Source organism: Triplophysa dalaica, chromosome 13 (genome assembly GCF_015846415.1).
Source record: "Triplophysa dalaica isolate WHDGS20190420 chromosome 13, ASM1584641v1, whole genome shotgun sequence".
Taxonomy (NCBI): Eukaryota; Metazoa; Chordata; class Actinopteri; order Cypriniformes; family Nemacheilidae; genus Triplophysa; species Triplophysa dalaica.
In genome coordinates, this window is record NC_079554.1 from 14255593 (window position 1) to 14276142 (window position 20550).

A 20550-nucleotide genomic window follows, 5' to 3' on the forward strand; every position below is an offset into this window, starting at 1 on the left:
ATCCTCACTCTCATTGGTGGACTGGAATGATTGACGTGTGAATACATTCCTCATACAGATCTCATGGAAGTGAAGTTCCTCCGGACAGGACCGAATGCACGGATCGGCCGTTCTGTACATTACAGCGGTCAGAGGCGCATGTGATGGAGTTATTTAACCCAACTCATCTTCTGATCAAAGATTTTACTCCTCGTTTCCTCTTTTTAATCTGTTTGGACTTCGCACGCGATTATTTAAGATAAAGTGTTAAAATAATGACTGACATGGAGTGAGTCTGGTCTGGTGTTTGTGCAGTTGGGTCTGAAAACGTCAAAAACTTTTTTGCCTTTGAACTTGTCTGTGTTTAAGGGAATAACAATGCCTGATCAATTAACCGTATCGGAATTTATGGACATTACCAATGAGGACTATCAAGCACCAACGACATCAGTGTTCTGCACGCGCATGAGTCACTGTCGCAATACAGTGGCCGCTTTGGAGGAGGTGAGAGCTGTCTATTCAACATTAGACGAATTATTAAACTCCTTTTACAAATGACACACGTGACTATTACAGAAAGTCTGCGATCTAACCTCAGATTATTGGTTTCTTTTAGTCCATGCTATTATTTGTCTGTTTTACGAAGGGAGCCTTTGAAATCACTTCCTTCTTGTTAAAGGCTCCGTGTATACTACAGTGTGTTAGAAGTGAACCTCGCCCATGTTCAGGATAAGACACTTTCTCACGGATATTATGTAACTTCTCTGCTAAAAAACAATACAAATTGTAGCACAACCACCTTAAATATAGTGACATGTAACAATTAATGCATATGGCAGGTCTTATGCACTGATACATATAGGTCTGTCCCTGTCAGTGTTGGGTAAGTTACTCTGAAAAGGTAATGAATTACTAGTTACAAATTACATATTCAATAGTGTAATTAGATTACTGTACAAATTAATCTCACCAAAATGTATTTAATTACTTATTACTAATTACTTACTGTATCCTATATCCACCTTGACTAGTTAAGTGATTTAAGGATAGACATGATATGGCTCTTTTAATTCAATCAAATAAATAGTGTTAAACTACATAAAGTAGTATTTATTAACTGACCAAAGTATTACAATTGTGAGAAGTATAAATTAAAGCATGGATTTTAAAGTTAGACTTTGAATTTTGATGTCAATTTCACTATTGCACACACATATATTACACAAAGTATTTAGTTTAATTACATAAAAAAACTGTAATTAAATTACATAAAAAATAAGAGTAATCCCGTATTTTACTTTTTTAAGGGAAAAGTAATTCAATTATAGTAACTAATAACTTAGTAACTAGTTACACCCAACACTGGTCCCTGTGTATTATTAGCGTAATACTGTTTGTGTATTGAGTTAGTGACACTGACACTAACATTTACATAAGAAAAAAAGATGGTACTTTAAAAAAGTATCAACATGACCTGGTATTCGTAAATACCATAATATATAGTAATAATATTTAAAAGTCAGGACCATGATATTAGCACAGTGTTACCATTTCTTCAGTTTACCGTGGTTCTGCCATGACATTTTTTGAAGGGATTAAAACCTCCATGACACTTGTTACAGGATCTCTTAAACTGAAATTGAAAGATTTCTATTTAGGTGTAACCTTGTTTCACTATTACAATAAGATAGAACTTGACTGAAAAATATCCTCCTTGCACTTCCGCTTTTGCAAGCAATCTTGAACTTCACTTTGCCTACATTAAAGATGTCGGTGAGAAGGGACGACGTTATGTTTGCTGGACATCGTGTAAATTACTGTTTCAAGGTGATTTTTAAAGTGAGTCAAATCCAGTGCCCTAGGCAGGGACACGTAGAGGGAAACTCTCTTTATGAGTATCCCTTTGGCACGAACCCATTTGCATTTAGCCTTATTGAAGTAAGCAACTGAGGTAAACAGATGTTCAAGGTTTATGTGAAAACTGGACCTGGATCGCATGTGACTTTATGCGTGTGTCTGCTAAAAGAAAACATGTAGAGCGATTCAATTATGTCACATGATTGGGTTATTATTGTACAAACCATCACATATTTTATCATAACAGGAAAGTATCACTATAACATAGGTGCGCTCTTTATCAAAATATAGGACTCAGACACACACAGAGACCATAAAGATGTTGAAATGTATACTGTAAATTGGTTTGACACGTAGTACACTCCTTCCGGTTTATTCCATGCTGGGAGTCCAGCCGAGGCTTGTCTTTGATGAAACCCCAGTGCTGTTAAAATGTCTCCTTCCCTCTTCTTCTCTCTCATGCTCCTTCCTTCATCTTTCTCGTTCCTCAAGGCGAAGGCGGAATGACTGCCACCGTTCTTGTCTTAACTTGTTCTTGTCTCTCCTAATCTTTCTTTTCCCCCTCTCTCTGTCTCTCTCTCTCTCTCTCTCTCACACACACACACACACACACACACGCAGGACCGGGCCAAGCCTTTACAGGGTCCTGAGCAGAGTTTTATTTGGTGTTGCCCCCAATACAACCGACTGTTGTCAATGTTTGATTATTTGCACGCACACTTTAAATCTAACACACCCAATTCTTTTAGTTGTAGCTGTATTTGGGATGTAGGAATGTCATTCTTCAGGAATGTAGGAATTTCATTACTTCCAATTCTAGGTGAACTGTCCCTTCAAATTTTGAGGACAGACCATACAAAGGTTGTTGTATTGATTGTTCAATAAATTACATGTTTTTCATCTAAATCAGCATTTTGTTGCACAACATTCTTTCAACTTTTAAACTAAAGCGTCTTGCTGAACACCTGAAGAAGTGACAGTAGCTCCGTCTTCTTTGTTTTGATTGGTTTCTGCTCGGCTCTGTAACCAGTAACTCCCGCCTCCTTTCATTCCTTTGATATTGCAATTTTGTAATTTCAGTAATTTCACAATTTTGACAAACACCACAAAAAATAGGGTACCGCTCAATGAGGAAATGGATGTGGGTCATGAATATATCACAAGAAAATCGTAATTTCATAAGCTCCTGGGGGCCTATTGGCGGGGGGGCCTTAAGCAGACGCTTAGTTTGCTTATGGGGAGGGCTGGCTCTGCACAAAAGTCTGCTTACTGTTTTTCCACATGCTTTTGTGTGTCTACACACCTGTTTGCTCAGTCTTCTTCTTCTTAAAGGCCAAAAGTGTGGCGCAGAGCTTGAACAACCAACAGTGTTTTGAGTTGTTACTGCATAGGACACAGATACACTGCAAGGTTTTTGGGTGACAGTTTGTGGAAGAAAGTCAGCGCTTCTTCAAAATGAGAATTTTGTCAATGTTTTGGAACACATTAGTTAGAAATACAAAAAAGCGCATATATGAAATTTACGTTTCAAATATATTATATAAACATGTTTAGTACACAATAGTGTAAATTTAGTTTCAAGTATTTTGATGTCTTGACATTACATTACTTCTGCATAAACGCAAGACTTTCTGTATCTCCTGGTTCTTTTTGTATCATAATCCCAAAGTGTGATTCAGCATGAGCGATGCCATCTGAATTAAAGACTGTCTGCGAATGATTCAAATCATCAAACAAAATTTTATATTACTCAATGAAATCCAGAGTAAATACAAAATGCAGTTTTTAAGTGCAGTTTTTTTTATTTATTAAGAGAAAAAACAATCTAAACATTTCTGACCCTATGTGAAAAAGTAATGGCCCCCTTGGTAAATCATGAATTATCTGTGATGAATTAAATAACTGAGTTAAATTTCACTAGCCACACTCAAGCCTTATCACTGCCAGACCTGTTGAATCAAGAAATCACTTAAGTAGAACCTGTCTGACAAACTGAAGTAGTCTAAAAGATCTCAAATAGCAACACATCAAACAGATGAGAAACAAAGTAATTGAAATGTATCAGTCTAGAAAGGGTTTGGGACTCCAGCGAACCACAGTAAGAGCCATTATCCACAAAATGAGAAAGCATGGAACAGTGCTAAACCGTCCCAGGAGTGGCTGGCCTACCAAAATTACTCCAAGAGCACAACGATGACTCGTCCAGGATGACATAAAACATCCCAGAACAACATCAGGCCTCTCTTGCTTCAGTTAAGTTCAGTGTTCATGATTCTACAATCAGAAATAGACTGTGCATCCATGGGAGAGTTCCAAGGTAAAAACCACTGCTGACCAAAAAGAACACAAAGGCTCGTCTCACATTTGCTAAAAAACTTCTTGATGATCTCCAAAACTTTTGGGCAAATATTCTCTGGACTGATGAGACAAAGGTTGAACTTTTTGGAAGGTGTGCGTCCCGTTACATCTGGCATAAAACTAACAGAGTATTCATAAAAAGAACATCCCAACAGTCAAACGTGGTGGAGGTAGTGTGATGGTCTGGGGCTGTTTTGCATCTTCAGGACCTGGACGACTGGCCATAATTGATGAAACCATGAATTCTGCGGTCTACCAGAAAATCCTAAAAGAGAATGTCCGGCCATCGTTTTGTGAGCTCGAGCTTACACGCACTTGGGTTATGCAGCAGGACAATGATCCAAAATACATCAGCAATTCCACCCCGAAAGGCTAAAAAAAACAAAATAAAGGTTTTGGAGTGGCCTAGTCAAAGTCCAGACTTAAATCCAATTGAAATTGTGTGGCATGACCTTAAAAAGGCTGTTCATGCTCGAAGACCCTCCAATGTGGCTGAATAAAAACAATTCGGCAAAGAAGAGTGGGCCAAAATTCCTCCACAGCGATGTGAAAGTATCATTGCGAGCTTTCGCAAACACTTGATTGCAGTTGTTGCAGCCAAGGGTGGCACAACTAGTTATTAGGTTTAGGGGGAAATTACTTTTTCACATAGGGTCAGAAATGTTTGGATTGTTTTTTCCCATAATAAATAAAACCATCATTCAAAAAATGCATTTTTTTATATACTCAGGTTTTCTTTGTGTAATATATATCTGGATCATTTAAGCATGACAAATATGCAAAAAAAACAAGGGGGCAGAAACTTTTTCATACCACTGTATATGTATATACTTGTACTTATTTGTGTGGCTTTAGAACTAAATTCTTTATAATGCTCTACTGAAAAAAATATGTTGTTTTGCAGGCGTTGGATCTGGACCGCACTGTATTGCACAAAATAAAGAAGTCAGTCAAAGCCATAAACATCTCTGGTTTGTGTAAGTATTACAAATTGCAATTGAGCTCATAGCTCAGTTTATATAAAGCTAGTTTTCTTTAAATAGGATCCAAACTATAAATCCAAAATATACTTAAAACAATGAAAAACTCACATTTCTTCGATTCACACCATTTGTGCATATAATAACCACATACCAGTGGATTTAGTTCACTGATACTCAGCCAGCAAGCAGTATTTATTTACAACCTTTTACATTCCACTCATTCCTACCAACAACACAAATACCTGTTGCAGCAGGACTTGTGTATTTTCCTCTCCCTCTTTCTTCAGTTCTTATGCCTTTACTCCATGTTTGTGTGTTTAGAGGCAGATCAACAAAATGTATGTTTTTTATTTAAATCTCCATCCGCATGATTCAAATCACCAAGACAAATATTCATGTAAGGCAATTGTATTATTATTGTATTATCTGTTACCGTATGGACATTTACTGTTGCTAAGCCATTTTGGTACTTTCTGCAAAATTAAGAACCAGTCTGAAATGTGGGTCCTGGTGCAAAACCAGTTCAGAGTTACTTCATTACTCTACGCCAGCTCTTACACATTCTGTTTGCTTTTTGTTCCACAGCACAGACTTTGGTTATAAATTAGGAAGTATGTTCCTTTGCAAGGGCAGCGCGACACGTGATAGCCATTGACTTATGCACTTGTAGACTTAAAAAAAGTCAAGTGTGTTTACAATTCAATGGAGTACAAAGCAGAAATGATCTTTCTAAAGCTACACTTGGAAAATGCACAAAATATCATTGATCATCAAACAAGCTTTTGTCCCCATCTGTATGAATCAACCCCATACAAAGCTTATGCTGAATCATATCGCAGCGGGTAATTAAACAAATGGTTTCTGTGTGATTTCAGCTCACGTTGAGAATGAGGAGCAGTACATTCAGGCACTGGAGAGGTTTACAGATAACACTGTGTACAAAGATGACCCTGAGATGTCCAGTTACTTCCTCAAATTTGCTGGTTTGACCAAGGAGCTCACTGGTCTCTTTAAGAACCTGGTAAAACCTCTCTGCTATCTATCTATCATATATCACGCTGAGTGTTTTTTGTACGTGTTTCCATTTGTTTTCACAGCTTCAGAACATGAATAATATCATCACTTTTCCACTAGACAGTCTGTTGAAAGGAGACCTCAAAGGAGTTAAAGGGGTATGAAATGAAATATATTATTCTTATTACTGTTAAAGAAAGTATTAAAGGTCCAGTGTGTCATTTTTTGAAAGACATATTAACAGAAATGCAATATAATATAAATACCTATATCTTCAGAGGTTATATATCTACAGTAGACCCAAATGGACAAACTACTCTACAGAGCGCGTTTTGTAAATATGTTATCTGCTTTAGCAAAGAAGCCACCGTAGTGCTTCGAAAGGGAGGGGTGGAGTGATCTGTTGGTTGCAATTTACAACCTCACCACTAGATGTCGCTACATTTCATACTCTGGACCTTTAAAGGGTCACGGAACACTGCAACACATTTTTTGAGATACAGTATGAATGCTGCGGATATTTCTATTTCAAAAGCAAATCAATTACTACTGTTTTGTGACACCGTTTGGCCTTGTACAAGGATATTCATTTCAAAATGTTTACCTTTCTTATCATTTAAGCTGTGCTTTCTCATAAACACAACGTTTGCTTGTTGGTTTGCGTGAGTGTTAAAGGAAACGTTTGACCTTAATGTCCCTCTGATGGAAAATGGTATCGTTTGTTTGCAGGATTTGAAAAAGCCTTTCGATAAAGCATGGAAGGATTATGAGACCAAACTGTAAGCACCCATTACTTTCTTTTTATTCTTTATTTACCTCACAAAAGGCAACCTGTTTTGATGTCACCTGTCATATCTGTCTATCTGAAAAATCTAAGTCAAGTTTGTCGATTACGGAAATACAAATATGTTGTCACATTCAGTTACAGCTCAGTGACTCATACCCATATCTTATAAAATCATGAATCAATCTTCTGCATTTCTCTGAGAAACAAACTGTAAACTGAGTTTCAGAGGTATGAACAAAACAGCTTCTAAGCTGAAAAGATTCAATTGTGGTCACGATGACTATAAACTTGTTTATTTGGACTTATTATACAAGGGATGTAGTAGTTAAATTATATAAGTGGAGGCTCTTTTTAGGTAAATTCAGATGTTTCAAGTAAATTCCTGGGTCTATATAGTTGAAATTGTGGTGTTTTACCTTAAGCAAACATTGACATTTACAGTTTATTTGTTCATCCGGAGCATTCAAAGGCCTTAACAAAAGCTTAACGTTTGTTTCTGGTCAAAGTAATGTTGGAACTTCTATTCTTTGACAGAAATAAGATTGAGAAAGAAAAGCGTGAACATGCCAAACAACACGGTCTGATCAGGACAGAGATCAGCGGAGGAGAGATTGCAGAAGAGATGGAGAAGGAGAGACGTCTCTTTCAGCTTCAGATGTGTGAGGTGAGGAACGTGCTTTATGTCTCTGCAGACAGTTTTTTCAGTGGTATAGTCTTATAGTTCTAAATGAAGTGATAAAAATGATTGTATTTTATACTGTTTTTATTGTTTCCCAGTATCAAATTAAAGTGAACGAAATTAAAGTCAAGAAAGGGGTAGACCTGCTCCAAAACCTCATCAAATACTTTCACGCTCAGTGCAAGTATGTTTTTTTATGAAATTCTCCCATTGACAATACTTTAAAAAAAAGTTTTTTAAAGTACATTTTTTACAGTTTCTTTCAAGATGGGATAAAAATTGTGGACAACCTGAAACCCTTCATGGAAAAACTTGCCACAGAATTGACAGCAGTGAGTCTCACTGGGCACTTTTTTAAACAGTCATCTACGTATTCTCACATTGTATTAGTGTATTCGTTTTTCCATCTCATATCTCCTGTATGTGTGTGTGAATGGTAGAGCAAGCAAACACAAGATTCAGAGAGGAAACAGCTGATGCAGTTGAAGGATGTTCTGAAATCTGCCCTGCAGTCAGAGTCTAAGGACGTGAGTCATCCTGCTCTGATGCTCCAATGCCAAAAATGACAATGTTCTCCAAGCATTTCTATTGCTTTATTAAATGCTAGCTTTATGAAAACCAGATTTAAAACTTGGCTAAGTGCAGATAAAATCAATGGTTTGCTCATGTTGGTATGACAAAACAGTTCTTTATAAATTACATCTGGTGACAGTTTACCATAATGTTGCACTTGAGTAGTTACGGCACTAGTTAATGATTAACAATACAACATTTTATAATCTGGTCTGTTAATTTATTTACAGAAACCATTTTAGTTCTGGCAGCAGTGAAATTTTATATTCTAACTAGATGTATTATGTGTGTTTTTTTGTGTTGTGACAGGACGGTCAGTCGAAGCAGAATGCAGGCTACAGTCTCCACCAGCTGCAGGGTAATAAAGCTCACGGTACCGAACGCTCGGGATTTCTAAACAAACGCAGTGAGGGGTGAGCTTGCATGGGCATTAATATAAAATGTAGCACATATTTCATAAATACTAATTAAAAAACATGATGCTCTTAGTTTTTGTCCATCTTCAGAGTTTTACAGTATACTTATTCAAGATTAACATGTTCACCCATATTAGATTTTTTGATTCAGTACATTTCTCAGAAAAAACAAAATAAAGGTTATTTAAAATAGGTTTTTTATACAAATAATACCCATATATGCTATCTATGTTGCTTGTAATTGGGATTTTTATGGCTGTATTAAACCAAATAATACTGTGGATCCAGTAACCTGCGAACATTGGCTGAGTAACAAAAACATACACCATACAAGTCTTTAATGTGTGCAAAGTTAAATGAATGGCAATGAATGTTTTAGTTTGTGAGATTAAAGGAATAGTTCACCTTAAAAATGAAAATTCTGTTATCATTTAAACCTGTGATTTTTATGTCTTGAACAATGTTGCCAAAAACCGATTGTTACCATTGACTTCTACTCTATGGAGATTAAACCAATGCAAGTCAATGGTTACCAAAAGGTTTTCTGTTACCAACATTTTTCAAAATATCATCTTTTGTGTTCTGCATAAGAAAGAAAGTCAAACAGGTTTGAAATGACAAGAGGCCATGTAAATAACAACAGAATTTTAATTTTATATAATACTATTTTATATTAAAGTTGATAACTATTCATTTAAGGTTCTTCGTCACATTGTGTTTACAGGTTTAGGAAGCTTTGGCAGAAAAGGAAGTGCTCTGTAAAAAATGGGTTATTGACCATTTCGCATGGAACGGTAAGTGAAAAACTCTCACATAGTCCTGAAATGTTTGTGTTGAATGCACTGCAAGTTGCTTTGTGTAGAAGTGTCTGCCTATTGCAAAATGTGCTTAAATTGTAAGATCTGTGCTTGATTAAAAATAATAGTATGTAATAATAATTATTGTTAACTTTCAATTTTTTATATATTAATACAATCATATAATAAACAAAATGTATTTAATTTAACATAGCTCATTATAGAGGAATCTGCCATAACTAGGCAATAAACATCAAGAATATCTTAAGAACATTTCTCTTATTTACTTTGTTCCTGCTGCATCTCTTGTCTTTGTAGCCTAATGCACCTCCAGTGAACCTCAACCTCTTAACCTGCCAAGTGAAGCGAAGCCCCGACGAGAAGAAATGCTTTGATCTCGTATCTCGTAAAATACTTTGACTACAAAGATTTTCTCAGAATCTGGCTCATTGTTCGATTGTTTATTTGCTTACTTTTCTTTTACATATTCTAGATGACAGAACATATCACTTTCAGGCAGAGGATGAAGCAGAATGTCAGATGTGAGTATGTTCTCATATGATGAGGGACTCATACATAACTTACTGAAGTTTTGTCATCAACTCACTCTGTCATTATTTTCTGTTTCTTAGCTGGGTGTCTGTACTCCAGAACAGTAAAGAGGAGGCATTGAACAACGCCTTTAAAGATGACCAGAATGAGGGCGAGAACAACACCGTACGGGAGTTGACCAAGGCTATCGTGGGAGAAGTAAAGAAAATGAGCGGCAATGACCTGTGCTGTGACTGCGGAGCTTCGAGTAAGCGATATGACAGTGGTGTGGTGGTTGAAAGGTTGCATGTGTAAATCCAATAAGGCATTGTGTCACATTGAGTAAAAAAATACTCTGTTTTCAACCTTCTTGCACTGGTTGTGTGGTAAATAGAATAACAGTTTCTATTCTATTTTAGCACACATATAAACGATGCTCACAGTTTCCTGCAGAACTTGAATATCTGTAATATATTAAATTTCACAAATGATCCGATCTTTTATGTGTTTGTTTATCAAATATGTTTGGCAAATTATGTACTACATTTTCCTTGAACACTTCGCGACCAAAAGTTTCCACACAAAATTAGCATGTAGCATGAGACCAAAATTACAAGTGTTGTTCATTTTCACACCCCACACTTCCTGTTTCGAATCTGGCCTTTCAACTTCTCTTTGCACATTCTATGAGACCTAGTTATTCCAGCTGAACTTGTTTCATTGTTATCCATGAATGACGGCTGAGATCAAGGATGTGAAATTCAGATAACATGTCAATGGATTTTCGTGTGTTGCCACTCCAGATCCAACATGGCTCTCCACAAACCTGGGTGTGTTGATTTGTATCGAATGCTCTGGAATCCATCGGGAAATGGGTGTTCACTTCTCCAGAATACAGTCACTGACACTGGATGTTTTGGGCACGTCTGAGCTCTTGGTAAACTCTCGTGGAAGCTCTGTTTCTCTTGTTTAAGAGAAGATGCAAACATACAGATTAAGACAGATTTCATTTCTCGCAGCTTGCTAACAGTGTGGGCAATGCAGGCTTCAATGAGATCATGGAGGCAAATCTGTCAGCAGAGATCCCCAAACCTAACCCATCTAGTGACATGTGAGTGACTGATGAAAAGAATATAAAAAGTTTCGAAAGAATCAACCTAAATTTAGTATTTTGTTTTTTCCCTTCAATTGTGCCTTAGGCAGGTAAGAAAAGACTTCATCACGGCCAAATACACAGAAAAGTGGTTCGTTCAGCGGAAGTTTGCAGACAACGCAGCCCGACTACATGCACTCTGTGATGCAGTGAAGACCCGGGACATCTTCTCTTTGATCCAGGTGTACGCCGAGGGAGTGGACCTGATGGAGACCATCCACCTGCCTAATGAACATGTGAGCTGTAATGTGAATTAGTTATGCTTCAAATGACATTTAGGGAAATTTTGTATAAGACATCTATTATCCTGCCCTTTGCTGACAGGAACCAGGAGAGACGGCGCTTCACCTCGCAGTACGAATGGTGGACCGAAACTCCCTCCATATTATAGATTTTCTAGTACAGAACAGGTGTGAGAATGTTTTATGTGATTAGAGCTTCGTAAATGAACATGATGACGGTAATTGACATTGAATACATTTTTAAATGCATGTTTTCTGGCATTTGTTTCTGAATGTGTTTGTGCGAGCAGTGGGAGTTTAGACAAGCAGACTTCTAAAGGAAGCACAGCCCTGCACTACTGCTGCTTGACTGACAACAGTGAATGTATGAAGCTGCTTCTGCGGGGAAAGGCGTCTTCCACCATTAGTAAGACATATTCTTGCATAGATTTTTGACTAAAATATCAAGTTTTACTGCAGAGTCATTGGGCAATAACTGAACCAAAGAAAGTGTCGACTGATAAAAGCTACATAAGATATGCTGTTTTATTATAGTTAAAGTGATTCAATCAAGTTTGCAATATATATTTTATTCATATAAAAACTTGATGAGACTGATAAGAATTAGTTGCTTAGATTTGTTGGTGTTTAATGAACATTGCGTATTTGTTTTGTCCTCTTTCCTTGAAGCCAATGATGCTGGAGAAACTCCCCTGGATCTGGCCCGACGTCTCCGACACTCAAAGTGTGAAGAGTTGGTCAGTGTAGTTTTCATCTCCGTGTTTAAAGGGTAAGTTCGTCCCAAATCAATTTTGTGTGTTTTTTTTTATTTTTTACTCACCCTCATAACGTAAAACCTTCTGGGGTCTTCGGAGCACAAAAAAAGATATTTAAGTGACATCCGAGAGATTTTCAGGCCTCCTCATAGACATCATGGTTAAAGTTGTTATCAAGGTCCATAAAAGTACTAAAGACACAGTTAAATTGGTCCATCTGCTCATCGTTGCTCAAATTTGTTTTTGTGAAGGGACGAGAATGCTTCATGTGTGAACAACAAACCAAAATAACGACTTTAAAAAGAGCTGCCGAAAGCACAGCTCTGTTTTTACAAGAAGACGCACGCTGTATATAATCTGACCTTCGCAAAATCTCTTATGATTTCTATATTGAGGAAAACTTGCATTTTTTTCCCCAACCAGACAAACCGAATGTGCACGCGTCGAAGTGCTCTCGTGAACGTGCACCGTAGACTGACATGACAGAGGAGAATATAAAGATTCAAGTCGTTATTTTGGTTTGTTTCACACATTAAGCATTGTTGTTGCTTCAAAAATATTAAATTGAGCCACTAGGAGCGGATGGACCAATTTAACAATGTCTTTAGTATAACTATATCTATAATCATTATATCTCAGAGGGGGCCTGGAAATCTCTCAGATAAAATATCTTATATCTTCTTAACATCTTTATTTGAGCTACGACGCCTGGAGGTCTCAAAACATGTTTAATGTCATGTGGGTGATTAAAACAATCACACAAATTTGATTTTGGGATGAATTTACCTTTTAATGTCCTGAAGTGTTTCTGCTTGCAGTTTTTTGAGATTTTGTACTAGAATTTCCCTTAACCTTATCATGTGTGTTGTGTGATTGACAGTTGACCCAAGCACAGACAGGGAAGTTCAATGTCCATGTGCATGTGGAGTCCGACTGGCGTCTACACAACGAAGATCTGGATGAGAGTGAGGATGAGATGGAGGACAAGGTAGTCCTGCTTTTTTACTCATACACACAAAAGAACCTATAACTGTATGTTTTGTTTTAAATCAGTTACAGTATTTATAAAGCATGGCGTTTCAAACTTTTACAGTCCAAGACCCACCAGACAGGTATAATATTGCTTCTATTGTTCACCTCATTTGTAAGTCGCCTTGGATAAAAGTGTCTGCTCAATGACTAAATGTAAATATTTTTCAAGACCCATATATGCACATTTAACTTTTTTACCAGACAATAGTTTTTATTTATCTTTTCATTGTATAAATGAATTATAAGTTTAATTTAAATACCAATACCTTATGGCAAGATATCAAACCATCGTCATTGCTAGTCATTCATTGGACTGTAACAGTTTTTTGTGTCATTCAATGCAAAAGCCTAGAGACTTTACATAACTCACTCCCTCTATGCAGCCAGCTAGTCGCCAACCCTCATATAGACAGGCATTGCGTTTTCCAGGCTTTGTTTGCATTACACGCACATTCAATTTGTTTGGCAAATCCGGTCTTTGAGACTGACCGTCCACACAGTCAATTCATAAGTAATGAAATGTGACCCATTTGTTCATGCAGCATAGTCAAATTTCGTTTATTTATATCGGATTCTATGGTAACAATGGTATCAGATTTTCTCATATGACAATAACTAATTAACATTGAATTAATCTGAATATAAATTGAATATAAAATAAATTGTAATATTATAACCAAACAAAGCAAACATCTAATGAAACCGTCTATATCGACTGAGAAAAGCTGTCAGTGTAAAAAGAGAGAACGAGAAGTCTATCATAATGTCTCGCTGTGTTGCTCAAGTCAAAATCGTCAGAGCACTTATGCAACACTATATTCATGAACAGTCTAGAACTGTACGCCCTTTAAAGCTTGTTTATATCATACATAACCTAGCGAATATCTTTGATTTCTCATTCCAGCCCATTCCCTTCAGACGAGAGGAGCGTCCAGTTAGCTGTTTTGTTCCAGGCAGCGGCCCTATGATGCCCAACATGAGCGCGCTGGCACGGGATGTGGTGAACGCGGTCAGAGATAAGCAGAGGGCTTTTGTGCCCAGCATGATTTGCAATGAGACTTACGGCACCATGCTTGATGTTAGCCCTCCGCCGCTTGGGTTACCAGGAGCCTCTTTGCTTCCTCGTACTCTGGGAAGGGGTGAGTAGCGTACTGATAACTGTACGGGGAGGATACTTGGTCAGAAGAATTAATAATCGTCTGGGTGTGAATCCTGAAAGCATTAATTTACACAAAAGGCATACACTAAACATATACTTTTGTGTGCGTTTGCTATCTCAGGGTGGAATCCTCCAATGGAAGTGGTTGGGAGGCAGAGATCATCTTCGGACCCTTTAAACCCTCAGAGTCCAGAGATGAACAGCTCTGTGTATGGTGAGTGTCACCTCAAACTGAATTTTACTGCGCAAGTTGTTTGTCACTTGCATAACACGTCTCGTATCTCCTCTAGTGCTCCCTCCTGTTCCTCCACCTCCTCCTGCACCCAAGAGACCACCACCCCCCGATCCTAAAGCCACCCTTCCCCAGTTTCCTCCGGTCCCAGCACCACCCTCGTTTATTCCACCCGCCCCAGGTAGACATGTGCCTGTAGTGCCACCTGCTCCAATGTTGCCCCCTTCATTTGCATATAAAGTCGCACCTCCGCCTGTGCCCACACCGCCAAAAGCCCCTCAGCCAAAAACCCCTACATCCAAGCCAACGAAATGCCCATCTAGGTAACATTCAGCTTCATTTAATAACATTTATATTAGTTTATAGAGACTTTTGTGTTCATGTGTACCTTGTGTGTGTTCACAGAGATCCTGTTGGTCCATTTAGTAAAGATGCAAATAAGGCAGCACCCGCCAGACCACTGCCCATTGATAAACCAGGTCAATCTTGCAAACATCGCTGCTGTTCTTCTGAAACCTTGTATCTCCATATATTCTTAATTTTTATTTTTTCCTACCATCATTATTATAAGTAATATTTTTTTGTTTGTCAGTGCATGGTTTTGAAATATCTAACCAATAAAATGTAAATGTAATCATTAAAAACGTGCAGTGTTTCTTCAGTTTCCTGAAAAACACTGAATTTGGACATCTGAGATTCCAGAGACAGCGGCAATATATTATAGATAATATATCCACTAATTTCAAAATATTATTAAGTTATGTTTCTAAAGGTTACTATTTATAATGTTTTCTCCAGATTCCGGCCCATCTGCTGCTTCTGTTCCGGTCCCGGCTCCAGCTCCCAAACCCCGAACAGCCCTTCCTGTAAGTCCTAAGCCTATGTTTCTAAAACAAAAGTCAACATTCTCTGATCCATTGACATTTATACACTTAAAGTTAGAGATGCACCGATATATCGGCCAACAATAGGTATCAGTCGATAAAAGCATTTTTCGACACTATCGCCCGATTGAAAACAGCTGATGATGATATATCCTGTCAATCAAAAAAGGACAGGAAATGCTATGAAGTTGTGCTCTGTATTGAGAAAATGTTAAGAAACATCACCAGTTTGTGATGTTATATGAATTAATAACATTCAGAAAGTCAAGAAATATTAATTTTATCTCCAGAATCATTATCGGCAGATATCACTTTGAATAATCGGCTGATGGTATCAGTGGATCTCTAATTCATATAGATTTGACTTAAGTGTCCTCATACTTCTGGTGCCATTGTGTTGTATCGATTTAGAAGCAGAAACCAAAGAGGGTAAAGGCCCTTTACAACTGTCTGGCAGATAATAAGGATGAACTGTCCTTCACTGAGGGAGAGGTAATAATAGTGCAAGGAGAGGAGGACAAGGACTGGTGGGTGAGTTCACAGTCATTTTCAAACACACGCACACGTCAATTAAATCACGTGTGATCTAGAAGTAAGCATTTAATGACTCTTCCAGGTTGGTCACATTGATGGGGATCCAAACAGAAAGGGGGTTTTCCCTGTCTCATTTGTACACTTCATCACTGATTGATGTCACACACCGCTGTCCTGCTACAGCCATAGGCTATGATGTCCTGTGTGACAGAGCCTTCAGATCTTGCCACGGACTACTGAAAAATATTCTACAGCTGGCAATATGGATTCTATAGGTTATCAGGGATGTTAATGTATGGGCCACAATCTGGATGGTACAAGATAAATAATCTCAGGACTGCTGTTGTACTGTACGCTATTACCAAGATCAACGTTCTGATTTGTAAACAGACTTTTTTTAACCAAACATTCTGATTTTAAGAGCAATTACCTCTTAATACAGAAATTGTGTGTGAGCTGTGATGTCTGCTATACATTTAATGGGGATTGTTATTTTATAAATATGGAAATTGTTGGATTTTTACTCCTGATTTTTTATGATCACACACTCAGTTTGCAGCGCAACGTTAGGTGACATGCTTCACCATAATAGCATGCATCCAAGTATTTTCTTTTAGCGCTGTTACTGAACATGCCATTAAACTTTTTAAGTCTATACATTTTAAATGTTGTGGTTTTATTTTTAGCACTAAAGATATGTTTTTACAAAAATAATTAAGACAAACATGTCAAAGCTGTGGTTCTGAAACAGTTCACAGTAACGTTACACATCGAACAGTTACATGAATAAACCATTCTTTTATAAACAAAGACATCTTCGGACATAAGGTCCAAAAAGTGCGAGAATTTCTATATTTTTCCGACCAGCACAGCCATGATTTAATTCCGTTACAGCATTATCAGATGGCCCATGAATTTACCAATTTGAAAAACGACCTTCAAGTTTAGCTGAGTCGGCATCATGCCTACAGGAAAACTTTCAAAATATAAAAAATACTCATGTATTTACAAAACAATAGAATCTGGAATCAATATGTGTGCCCGGCGATACGAGCAACAAAGTCGAGGTAAACCAAAGTCTCCATTTTTGTAGTGTTTGTGGTCCTTATGCACTCTGTACAGCTGCTACACTGCTTGAAACATCTGAAAAAAGAGTGATGTAGATTTTCTTCAAAATTTGGTTTAAATAATAACATTTAAACCATCAGGATTAATTACTGATAATGACCATTTAAGTGAGCGAAACAAAGTCATACGGCTTACCTGATATAAGTGGTTGTGTGTGTATCCGGCTCTCCTCTAGTGTTATAAAGCATCCTGGTTTCAAAGGCTTTGATTCTTTGTTTGCTGGATCCACTGCATCACGTGGTCCCTCAGTCTCACAGGTAAGTATATGAATGGGGCCCCGGCAACCCTTCAAGTGAATCTGGATTGAGTTCTAGACCATAACAAAGGTACACAAACATTAGCTCACATATTGCCAGGATAAAAACATCAGATTATATCACAGTTATCCAAAATTTCATAGCTTCCCACTTTGTGTCTTACCTCAGTGGGAGTGGGCACCTCTAGCTTGGTCTCTTCAGGGGCTCTGATTGATACAATAGTCTGATCTTGGAATACTCCAATCTGACAGATGTCCTCATATGTCACATAAGCGGAGGTACAATGTCAGTTAAGGCCAAAACGAAACGCAAAGGAGATTAGGTATTTAATACCAGCAAACCATTTGATTCCATTATTTAAATGAATTATTGTGACATTCAAAGTGTAATTATACTTATGTTTAATTTCTGATTTTATAAATCATTGCGTCAGCTGTTCTATGCTTTAAACTAAATTTGATTTGTGTCCATTAAATTTCCCCTGTTAAAGGAGGTATAAATTAAAATCACAATTTTTACCTGAGCTTTTGTTATACAAGAGGGAATCGTATTCACGCGAACATCATGTAAGTGTCAGAACTGATAACACCCTTGTTACCGAAATAACATCTGTTATTGACACCAGGCCCAGCGAACGTCATTCTGGAATGCACCTATCTACATTGAAATTGATAGGTTGAACACCGCCTCGAAAGAATATCAACGACTACTTCTCTAGCCTCGCCACTGGTTCACGCATGACAATTCTGAAGTAACACAAGTGGGGCGGAACCAGATAAAGTGAGCAAGCAATAAACAAAACATGCCGTTAAAGATAGCTAAATATTGTCCCATCCCTGGTTGAGGAAGAATACAGTAGCTGCATAACCTTCCTTTGGATTCCAATATTAGTAATGAGTGATTAAAGTTTATTTTTTAAGACGTTGATGTGCCATGAGCACTATTCGCACAAGATTAGTATTACCTGGGGACCTCTAGTCATTTGTATTAATTGCAGAGGTAGTCTGTGATCTAGAGGCCGTGCGAATCGCCACCTCTGTGATTTGGTGGACTCATATTTGCGAATAATGGAGGCTGTTTTCAAAGTTACCGGGAGTCTCCCGTTTGTTTGTTTATCATGGAAACTCTCGTAACATTTGAGACCTGTGATCGCGGTGATCTTCTGTCCGGTTCACGATCACTGGTCTCAAATGCTGACAGGTATCATTAAACCCAATACAACTACAGGCTATACAAACTATACGCAGAGCCTTGCATCACATCCGGGAAATAAGTCAGTAAATTTGAGTTGGCTGAAATCATCCCGTATGAATGTGTCACACGAAATACAGATGTTTGGGGGGGTAATTTATAAATCAGAGGAGGTCTCCAGGCTCCAGATAATACTAATGCTGTGCGAAAACTGTGAATGGTACTGATGTGTAACCTATCGTTACGTCTCTAACCAAATTCACAAAAGGCTCAAACTACGCAAACTGCTTTCCAATCAAAGCAGAGGGCGGTTACTTATAAAGTCTTCAATGAACTGAGCATTTGTAGAGCTGGCCTCAAAACCGGGTTAGAAAATATCCTATTACTATTACGTTGAACGTAAAAAACACACAAACGTCATAACTAGACCTCATACAACAGTATAAAACAATAAACAAGCCCAGTTCCTCACACCTTTAAAAGCAAAGGTAAGAAAAAGGATATTCAGCATTATCCTTGAGGTCGGTCAGGGCAAAGAGTTGTTGGGCACAGTCTTTGATGAGCCAGTCGAGGGATTCCTCGGTTGACTTCAGCTTAAGCAGGTCAGAATTCGGTTCAGACGACCGGTTGCTACCGCAGGAGCCGACTGTTTCTGAACATCTTGAAAATGAAAGATACGTCAAAATCAGCAATGCCACTTTTATGCCTTAAAAACAATACTTTTTTTTTTTAAACTTATTTAGATGTTGAAACAAGTTACACACTAAGTTAAAATTGTATCAAATCGTAATGTCCTTACAGCTGGATCTTGTTTTTGGACATCTTTTTGATCAGATGGATGCCATTAAGCACACTGGTGATGTCATACACCCGCCTCTTTCTTGCGCCCAGTTTTCTGGTAGCCTCATTGAGATCCAGAATCCCACCAGGTGCAGAAAGAAGTAACTGCATGAAGCGTTTGGTCAGAGGTCCAAGAGCGACGTTAGAACGATTCTGGACTGGAACAGAAAAAAAGAAACAATAGAAAGGTTTTTAATGAAAAATGTATGTTTTCTGTTTATTAACCATTCAAAATATACAATTAAAGTGCTGATTATCAGTCATCTTGTACCTTGCATGCCTGTTGTACCTGTTGGTTGCTTGAAGTCGTTTATATCATAGTTGTGAGATAGGCTAAAAGGAAGCGTTACATACTGTATAAGCAATTTTGGGACAAAAACGAATCAATATAAAAAGCTTTTGATAAAAAAGTTGTGTAGCACTTGCTTACATCATGCGATGTGCTCTCTGGACATCATTACTTATAATATTTGCACCACCATATGCAAACGAGTGTTCTTCCTCATCATCGTCTTCCTCTTCGTCATCGTCTTCCTCATCAACGTCATCATCTGGGACAGCTCCACTCTTGAAAGACCAAATAAGGGTAAACAAACCAAGAATTCGTATACACCAATCATTGCGCAATGCTAAACATTGTAAATCTTTCAACCTCGTCAGTTGTCGCCGACTGATTGTCGTTCACGTCGAGCAACAGTCCATCTAAAGGGGGCGTGATGGGAATCGCGTCCGGGCTTATGCCGTTGGGTGTAATATGATGGGTCAAGAAATGATCCTCGCATATCCGAAGGTGCTCTGGGATTTCGCGCTCAGACTCGCGTAAAGCGGCCAGCCACACTCTTACTCGGGCCTTATCATTGGGGAAGCTGAAAAACCTCTTGCGCGGACGGTTCGGAAGCTCTCCTGGTATCACATCTCTGTAGTTTCTACAGCTCTGGACCATACACTTCACCATCGTTACAACACGCTGTCAGATAATATCGCTACATTCAATTATACCATGTGCATTGTTTACACACATCACGACAGGAAGCAGGGAGCCGTGTCATGTGACTTAACACAATCAATCAAATGTTGTGTTTCATTCTGCTCAGGACCTCTTCATTGCCACCTAGTGGAACGGAGAAATAACGTGATCGTGTTTTTTTAATAATCGTAATTTTGTTGAA

The 20550-nt window shown here is 38.0% G+C and overlaps 2 protein-coding genes across 2 annotated transcripts; one reads left to right on the forward strand and one right to left on the reverse strand.

Moving 5' to 3' along the window:
- Window positions 1-73: 73 nt before the first annotated feature.
- On the forward strand, window positions 74-16622 carry asap2b (ArfGAP with SH3 domain, ankyrin repeat and PH domain 2b). The gene is made up of 28 exons (XM_056763907.1): window positions 74-483; window positions 5099-5171; window positions 6053-6198; window positions 6275-6349; window positions 6921-6970; window positions 7513-7642; window positions 7756-7841; window positions 7914-7989; window positions 8098-8184; window positions 8540-8643; window positions 9371-9440; window positions 9762-9849; window positions 9937-9985; window positions 10076-10242; window positions 10778-10911; window positions 10994-11085; window positions 11174-11363; window positions 11452-11537; window positions 11660-11775; window positions 12039-12106; window positions 13005-13112; window positions 14061-14295; window positions 14437-14529; window positions 14606-14870; window positions 14953-15026; window positions 15346-15413; window positions 15843-15962; window positions 16048-16622. Exons 1-28 carry the CDS (start codon window positions 358-360, stop codon window positions 16120-16122), a joined length of 3051 nt encoding a protein of 1016 aa, XP_056619885.1. The 5' UTR covers window positions 74-357; the 3' UTR covers window positions 16123-16622.
- On the reverse strand, window positions 16621-20457 carry e2f6 (E2F transcription factor 6). The gene is made up of 8 exons (XM_056763910.1): window positions 20034-20457; window positions 19812-19948; window positions 19653-19714; window positions 19341-19539; window positions 19046-19201; window positions 17514-17628; window positions 17229-17403; window positions 16621-17108 (listed from the first exon to the last, which is right to left on the reverse strand). Exons 1-8 carry the CDS (start codon window positions 20334-20336, stop codon window positions 17071-17073), a joined length of 1185 nt encoding a protein of 394 aa, XP_056619888.1. The 5' UTR covers window positions 20337-20457; the 3' UTR covers window positions 16621-17070.
- Between the last annotated feature and the right edge of the window lie 93 nt (window positions 20458-20550).

Excerpts from the sequence above, each read along its gene's own strand:
- asap2b (XM_056763907.1), top strand. The coding sequence starts at position 358 with ATGCCTGATCAATTAACCGTATCGGAATTTATGGACATTACCAATGAG. Across the intron at positions 484-5,098 it reads CAGTGGCCGCTTTGGAGGAG|GCGTTGGATCTGGACCGCAC; the intron begins GTGAGAGCTGTC and ends GTTGTTTTGCAG. Across the intron at positions 14,871-14,952 it reads CCAACGAAATGCCCATCTAG|AGATCCTGTTGGTCCATTTA; the intron begins GTAACATTCAGC and ends GTGTGTTCACAG.
- e2f6 (XM_056763910.1), bottom strand. The coding sequence starts at position 20,336 with ATGGTGAAGTGTATGGTCCAGAGCTGTAGAAACTACAGAGATGTGATA. Across the intron at positions 19,949-20,033 it reads AGTCGGCGACAACTGACGAG|AGTGGAGCTGTCCCAGATGA; the intron begins GTTGAAAGATTT and ends TGGTCTTTCAAG. Across the intron at positions 17,629-19,045 it reads GACCTCAAGGATAATGCTGA|CTCCGCTTATGTGACATATG; the intron begins ATATCCTTTTTC and ends CTGACATTGTAC.